The 8,983-nt window shown below is 33.7% G+C and overlaps 1 protein-coding gene across 1 annotated transcript; it reads right to left on the reverse strand.

Annotated features, from left to right (window-relative positions):
• Positions 1-7,998: 7,998 nt before the first annotated feature.
• LOC134234494 (tripartite motif-containing protein 2-like) lies at positions 7,999-8,871 on the reverse strand. The gene has a single exon (XM_062716572.1). It carries the CDS (start codon positions 8,869-8,871, stop codon positions 7,999-8,001), a length of 873 nt encoding a protein of 290 aa, XP_062572556.1.
• Positions 8,872-8,983: the final 112 nt, after the last annotated feature.

Below are 8,983 nucleotides of genomic sequence, written 5' to 3' on the forward strand. Positions count from 1 at the left end.
TACGATGAAACAGAAAAAAAATAAAAATTAAGGAATTCTCATTGAGAAACCCTGGGTGATCAGGCCAGTCTTCCCAACTACATCATCATCATCACTTAAGCTTAGATTTCTTCTTGTTACTTAAGTCTCCTCTACTTAAGTCTCCTCTTCAAAACTTCTCACATTCTATAAACAGCTGCTTGTTGTGTCTGCAGCACATCTGTGCTGTCTACAAAACTGCCCCATCCATCCTGGTACATTTCTGCCATGATATAAGACCAGACGATCAATATGGTACACCTTGGGTGTTTGAGACCGACTTCTTTTAACCTTGTATGTAAGATCATCTATACATTTGGTCACGACAAATGGACCCTTCCAAGGTGAAGTCAGTTTACTACAAACTCCCTTGGTTCTGGTCGGCTCATGGATCCAAACAGTTTGTCCCATCTTGAGTTTATACGCTTCTTTGCATGGAGATCATATGTTCTCTTCTGGTACTGAGATCTTTGCTTTAAATGTTTTCTTGCCAGTTCTTCCAAAATCATCCGAAGATTTGGAAAATATGTCTTGAAATTGAAGGAGCAGCTTTGACAATTTTGATTTCTCATCTGTGGAAAGGTTTACTGAACTTTTAATGTAGAGCTCCTGGAGGTGAAATGGCAATTCGTCAGTTTCCTCTTTTGATTCACTCTTCACAACACGGCATAGAGATTCCTGACAGGAGTTCAAGTAAACAGATTCACACGTGGTTAGCTTGAAGTTTGGCTTTAGCTGTACTACATCACTGGATATATTGAGTACTTGTATCACTGGGTTCTCCTTCCTTACATCTATTAGTCCAGAGGTAACTACAAGCTGGTTCTGAAAAATTTTGTTTCTTTCAATCAGCCCAATAGAACTCAGATGGTCTGCATTAGATATGGTCACTGGGACAAGTTTCCCAGTCAGAGCAGGTATAGTTGTGGTTTCTCGGACATTGACTGCACACACAGATTCCGCTTCACCTTTGACCTTGCAGGGGAACGAACTGTCACCAACTTTCATTTCCATTCTTCTGTAATCAATTCTATCTACATTTCTAATCAGAAAATCTTGACCAAGTATTGCAGGCTGTTCAATCTTGCAGATTACTGCTGACTGTCGTACGTGCTGATCTTTAAAGGAAATTTCAAAAGTAGCCAAACCTAAGGTCTCTAGTTGAATACCATTGACTCCCTTAAGTACCAAATCAGATCTTTCTAAGGTAGGCCTTGAGGCTTCAGGTAAAAGTTCATAAGTTTCCAAGGAGATGATGGTTGACGTGGAACCATTGTCGATCAAGAAATCTATTTGAAGGCCATGAAGAAATCCGGAAATATAAAAACCATTGTCCCATTTCCCTAGTGTCTCTCCACAAACACCATATCTATCTTCTATATCAGTAGGCCCCCTATTTCCCGTCACCTCCTGGCCTAATGAGATGGCGGGTAGAAGTTTCCCGACATCTGATTTGGCTGATTATATGCACCTTCCTGTTTTGCTGGTCTATTTCTGGCTTTGGGACATTGCTTTATGAAATGCGAGGAACTGTCACACCCATAACACAGATTCTTTTCTTGCCCATTTCTTTTCATTTGGTTGTATCTTTGGCTGGGTCTCTGTTCTAACTGTTCAAGTCGAGACATTATTTTGCTCAAGGTTTTTGAAATGTCGTCTTCTTCCTGTTTTGAGTCTGCTCCTACCATTCTCACTGCTCTCTTCTTTTCCGTTCCATCTCCTAGTATTGACTCATACCTCTCTATAATGTCAACTGCTTGGGCTATAGTAGAACAATTCCTGTCAATGCAGCGGCACTTCATTTCCAAGGAAATAGATTTGTAGAGTTGATTTAAGGCTAATGCTTCTTGGGCTCTAGCATCTAAGTTAGGGTGAGCTCTTTGAGACGTCTGTCTAAGGTCATCTCCTAAGGATGCAATTGATTCATCTGGTTTACGCTTCCTTCCTTCTAGCCTTGAAAGCCATCTACTTTGTTGACGGGAGCTGCCGAACCTCTGACTCAATTCTCTTATTAGCAATGAGTAGTCATACTTTTCTTCTTTGGGAAGGCTGATGTAAAATGTCCTTGCTGGTCCCCTCAAACTTGCAGCCAAAGCTAGTACACTCTCTTGTTCAGACCATTTCCCCAGCTCGGAACATAGTGTAAAATGGTTTATGTACTCCTCCCAGTCCTCAGATCCACTGTATGGTTCAGGTTTTACTGGTAATCCAGCCTTCTTTGAAGTAGTCTCTCTGTAGCCTCCCAATGACATTGGATGGATATCAGTTCCACAGTCTTCTCGAGATCTCATCATATATGGTCCTTGATCTTCCTTTTGACGATTATGTATATCACCCTGCCCTAATTCATCATGTTCAGTAAGATCATTTCAGATCCCTCTTCTCGTTGATTAATAATCACTTCAGTATCAGAATCATCTGCCATATCCGAACGTCAGGAAAATAACAATCTAAAACATATTTACAAGTTTATGTACATTTTTTTTATCCACCACTCACAAAAGCCTCGAGGAATAGGTTCGAATCCTGGATGCCACTTTGGACTGTGACATCCCACTTCTGACACCATTTTTGTAACAGACTGGCCTTGAAATATCCTTATTTTCATTGACAATAAAATCTTAAACAATTTAAGTACATAGCCTTGTCAGGTAAATAATAATCAAAATACATAAGCATATAACAGAAAACCATGTGGGACCAACACAATGTTAAATCTATAACCAAAACAAACATGGCATGATTCATGGAATATACCAATAAATACATGTACAATAACTTGAACTTTTACAGATAAAATCTACCCCCCTTTATCTAATAAAGTAATGAATATTACAATATCATTCTTTATTAAAGAATATCTCCGTCAAAATCATATCTCATCTTATCGAGAAAATCAACGGAAGACCTACTCGTTGCTCGCAACGAGATCTCATCTAGTTAAATATGGATTTTCTTGATTTTTTCCATACAATACCATTTTACAATAAGATAAATATTTTTATATGATGATAAGACAATCAAAATCAATTGACGAGAATTAAATGGTTTGCTTTAAAGATTTCTAGAGTTTTAATTGAAATCTTTTTTCACCAAGAAGGATACGAATGGAAAGGGGTTTTCTTAAAGTTTGCATAATTAAATCTTCCAATTATTTACTTAAACAAATACTTTTAAAACATATTGTGAATTCACTAATTTTTGAGGGGGTTTAATTTTCACCACGAAATGCACTTTTTAGAATATATTTCTACTGCACAATTCTTAAACTTCAAAATATAGGAAATGGACATAAAGAACAGTATTCAATCTCAACCACAAAATCAAATTCTCGTGAACCAATATATATTCGACCCCTAGAAAATATGTGATTTTACAGTATCGGATTTCGTATCTACAATCCTATCTTCAGCAGTCAGAATGTTGATGATTTTATAAGAAGTAAAATCTCGACCTATTGTTTAAGATGGTTACAATATGAAAATCTACACACACTACAGATAAAGCGTATTTATTTTCAGAACATATTTTACAGGTACATGTAGATAATTCATTGTTGCATGAAGGATATGGAGATAACGAACAGTATTCAAACTCAAACTCCATAAAACAATACAAAATAAGAGCAAAGCAAACATGGACCTCCGAAACATCAGAGATGGGGTCAGGTGCCATGGAGGAGTAAACATCCCATGCTGACCGGTAACTACAGCCGTGTGTTTTTGTCATGATCAGGGAATAACGGAAAAATCCGTCGTTTATTCAGTGTGTAAATAATGGACTAACAATTAGTATAAAAAACGAAAGTCAGCATTTGACAAATTGTATTTGCTGACAAGGTCATTGTATCAACCATAGAACTTACGAAATGATGACTTTAAATGATACTGCTGATATTTTCGTTTCATCAACTTGCTTGTTAATAATTTACCTCGTTTTAGAAATTGTTCATACGTAGAGCAAGCTCTTGCGTATTGAATCATCTGAGATATATACACTCCGTATGCAGTGATGAAGGTATATTGCTGCATATTGCTTTTAAGTAAGGGAATTTAACGATAGAAAAGTTAATGTCATCAGGTTTATCATATTGCTTGGACGTTAGAATACCTTTAAGATCTTTTTCAAGTAAAATATCTAAGTATGAAACAGATGTGTCAGACTCTATGGTATCTTTTAAAAATAGATTATAGAACTTTATAATGGCATCTTATTTAGACGCACTCTAATCACTGTACCCTTGTCACATATGTTAGAAAGTCTTGAGTTTTTGCTGCATATCTTCATACTGCTAGAAAAGTACCGACTTGATCACAAGGTCGAGAAGCATAACTTTAATATTTTGGCTACATACTTTTATGATTCCTTTAAAAAATCTTCCATGATCGATAAAATGATCTTGTCAACAAATTAAATGCAATTTAGTATTGAGTCACATGCTGCCTGATGTTTTTCATACTAAATTTTAGTCCATTATTTACACACTGAATTGACGGCGGATTTCATCATTTCCAGTTCATAACAAAGAGCACACGGTTGATGTGACCGATCAGCAGGCGATGCTCCATCTTCAATGGCAGCTGATTCGACCACTGATGCTCCGGATGTCTGTATTTGCTCTGCTCCTATTTTCTATTGTTGCATGGACTTTAGAGCTTGAATGATGTTTGTTATCTCCACAAATTACATAAAGATAAACAAAAGCATTGTAGTTCATGATATTTTTTTGTTTCAATTGATGTTCTAAATATATATCTTGGCTGAGATGAAATCACTCATACAAAAGAAAAAAAGCTCTCAGTATATTGAACATTACGTTCTACCAACGAGGCACTTTACACAAGGTCTGGCGACAGCAACTTTTGCATGTGTATTCTATTTCAAAGACCCACGCTATCTAAAAATTAAATGCACTAAAATGCTTTGAAATTCAACATCTTGAAATCAAAATAATTCCATCCACTATTTTAGTTGTTCATCATGTCATATACATATTTTCATTCTTCAATCAAATCTTGAGTATGTTAAGGAAGCAATCAAATTCAACCTCTGGAAATCTAAACGTTTTTCAAGAAAATAAAGTCTAATGATTTACCAAACGTAAATTATTATCAACTATTACATATAGATAAAAAAAAGTCTGAGGCAGAAGCATGCAACACTACAGCGACGTCACGTGTTTCTATTTATAGCAAATGTTCCTTAATAAAATGAAATAAACAGAACAATAGTACCACTGAATTAAATAACTTATTTGAGTAAATGATATAAAAGTAATTGAAAAAAAATTATTTAGCTTAAAAGTGTTGCTAAAATTCCACTGTTTGGTAAGAAAAATAATTATTTCACACACTTGGAGGAAACTGAAATACCCTATGTTTTGAATTGTATATATTAAACCCAATATTTTTTTTGTTTTACCGTGCTAATCTCGGGATTCTAGCAACAATTGAAATCCAACTATATTTTGTTGTTCTTTTGCAAAATCTTTGTTACGAATGACAGAGGAAAGACCAACCGGGATACGTAATTAGATGTCATCAAAAGAAAGTAAAATCAATGAAAATAATAATAACCTGTTTAATAAACTTACGGAAACCTCCGTATGAATATCCATAACAGTAACGATAATTGCTTCGAGATCCCTTTTACGTGTCTTTGTACATGCCATCTAAGCCAAACATAACATGATCCTTTGCCATGTCAATTAATGTACACGTTCATTTTAATGCAATATGAGCTGCATGTTTGACATCGGAAAATTTTTTTTGCAAATCTGTAACTAATTATTTCCATGACATAAAAATAGAACATCCATGAATTTATCAAAAACTTTGAAAATTTAAAAATCTTTATCAAAAACTTGGGATGCTTTGAAAAACTTATTGGAAAAGTTTGATACTTTGAAAAACTTTATGGAAAATTCTGATACTTTGAAGAACTTTGGCGAAAACTTTGACACTTTGAAAAACTTTGGCGAAAACATACACTTTGAAATATTTTGGCTGAAAACTTTTACATTGAAAAACTTTAACAAAAACTTTTGACACTTTGAAAAACTTTGACAAAAACTTTACAAAAACTTTGACACTTTGAAAAACTTTGACAAAAACTTTTCGAAAATTCTATATTTTAGTCTATTATTTACACTTTGAAAAACTTTGACAAAAACTTTGACACTTTGAAAAACTTTGACAAAAACTTTGACACTTTGAAAAACTTTGGCGAAAACTTTGACACTGTTGAAAACTTTGAGCGAAAACTGATGACACTTTGAAAAATTTCGAAAATTACATTAAGGTAAACAAAAAACTTTGTTCGAAAATATTTTTGACACTTTCTGAAAAATATATCGAAAGTTGACATTGAAAAACATTAAAAGACGAAAACTTTGTACACTTTGAAAAACTTTGGCGAAAACTTTGACACTTTGAAAAACTTTGACGAAAACTATTGCATTTGATTACTATTTCAAATATCTACGTTATTTAGAAATTAAATGCAATAAAATGCTTTAAACATCTTGAAATAAAAAAAATGTGTTGTAGATTGTGTGTGCATTTGTGATATTTATCATGAAATGATGTGCATTCCTTTTCATAATAATTTGTTACTTATTCATATTCTTGAGTTTTATTACAATTTTTCTATTAAATAATGATCTTTTAAATTAAGGGTACAATTTTTATTAACATTTTAATCCGAAAGTAGCCCCAAACAGTCATTTAATAATTAAATCCGTGTAAGTGTAAAAAGATCAAGAATATAGCATCGGTATCTCTTATTGGTGAGTGGGTAAAGGTATATATATATTAATCACTTTTTGTAATTATTTGGGTATGTTCTTTATCATATTAAAGATTGAAAACATTGTTAAATAACTTATTTTAGTAAATAATATACTAGTAGTTGACAAAAGCTATTATGCTTCAAAGTGTTGCTATAATTCCACTGTTTGGTAAGAAAAATAATTATTTCACACATTTGTAGGAAACTTAAATACCCTATGTTTTTAATTGAATAAAAACCCCAATTTTTTTTACCATTGTTTAATCTGTATAATTAATAAACAATAAAAAGTATATTTTGTAATTTTTGCAAAATCTTTGTTACGATTGACAGAGGAAAGACCGACCGGGATACGTAAATAGATGTCTTTGAAAGAAAATAAAATCTATGAAAATAATAAAAACATGTTTAACTGGCTACTACATTTAATAACAAGGAAACATGTCTGCGCTTTGAATTTCAAGTAATATTAACATATTTGCTTTGAAAATCATTTTATGTGTCTCCGTACATAGGCTACCTTAACAATTCTCTTTACATAACATGACCCTTTTCCATGTTAATTAATGTACACTTTAATTATAATCCAAATAACAGATACAGCATAACGGAAAAGACGGAATTTATTTTATGATATAAAACATTTTTAAAAGAAGCAGACAAAATCAATTTCCTTTTTATTGCCACTTTTATTTATAAAAACGGTTCAACTCTAGAGCCCTTGAATAGGTCCACCTAAACCACGTGTCTTGAGTTTAAATCTAAAAATAGAAGGGATACATCAGTGCTTTACTTAATGCTGATGGCAAGAAAAAAAGAACAGTGGCGTATTTCTTTCCTTTATGAATATCAGTTTCAAGCAACATGTGTTTGCATTGAGATTAGCATTCTAGAATGTTTAAGCACACTCTGGCAAAGTTTCTATATGTACTTTGTTTTACGTTGTTGAGATAGCTGAGAGGATTTGGTAATTGTAATACACGAACGACAAACAGAAAGACTTTTATTCATGTTGCTATGCATCATTCAAAACAAAATTTGGATTCTCAGTTTAAAGAATCAATGTTATGTGCTAAAAATAATTTTAATTGATGTTATTAAGCGTTCAAAAATTATAGCACGGTATGAATTGTCTGTCAATTACTTTTATTTTTCATTCATTTTCAACATTATTTTCGCGATTCTTGACTATTATGAAGGTTTTAAATACTCCACTACTTGAATGCTGGCGTCTAGATATTGTCCCAGTAAGAGTCTTCTTCTGTCATCAATTGCCAGAGCAGTAGGAAAATTAATGTCTTTCAAAATATATCTCAAAAAATTTCCTTCGGAGTCAATCACATGTATTGCATGATTTATATAGTCAGCAATAAGGATGTTACCCAAACAATCCGTAGCGAGGCCTCGAGGCGTGAAAGACTTAAATCCCTTTTTGCCTTTATACATAAATTTCAAATCACCAGATGAAATGAACACAAAAACCATTTGTCTCCCTTCATCAGAGGTGCAGATATCCGAATTACTGTTGACACAAACATATGTGGGCTTTACGAGTTCATGGTGTGAGCCAATGGCACCAATGATTTTCCGCCTCTCACCATCTGATGTATAGATACTCAAACGTCCTAGATTTGTCATTTCATTATGCTCAGCTACGATTATATCATCAGAACTGCAGGAAAGGCCTCTTGGTTTCCAAGAACTGTCTAAAGTAATTGTCTCAATAGTTCCATTTTTAACTCTTTGTACACCTTGTTGACTTTCTGACGTGTAAAAAATCGTTTCATCGTGAGATTGTGTGATGTAGTTTGGTTGTTTTTGAACGCGGATCGACATAACTTCTTTTCCATCAAAATCCAAGGCACGAATCTTAAAACTCTTTTTGATTCTGTAAGAACCACAGACGAGGATTTGATTTTGACATCTGAACGAAAGATCAAATATATATCCATAAACTGTAGCAACCTTTTGTACCTGCCTTGTACCCTCAAGCAGCTCAGTTGATTTCTTTCTCACATGTTCAATTTCTTTGTCAGGCGTTTCTTCTTCAAGATTAGACACCATTGCTTTTTTGGATGGAATCAAGGTTCCTACGAACATTGAAGAGTCGAATTCCGCCTCAGCATGTTTGAAAAGGGGAAGTCTTTGATCAAAAAGTTCAGGACATTTTTCAAAG

Source organism: Saccostrea cucullata, unplaced genomic scaffold, assembly GCF_032062105.1.
Source record: "Saccostrea cucullata isolate Sc308-1 unplaced genomic scaffold, CSIRO_AGI_Scuc_v1 ctg4335, whole genome shotgun sequence".
NCBI lineage: Eukaryota > Metazoa > Mollusca > Bivalvia > Ostreida > Ostreidae > Saccostrea > Saccostrea cuccullata.

Coding starts and splice junctions, on each gene's coding strand:
- LOC134234494 (XM_062716572.1), bottom strand. CDS start 8,871: ATGGTGTCTAATCTTGAAGAAGAAACGCCTGACAAAGAAATTGAACAT.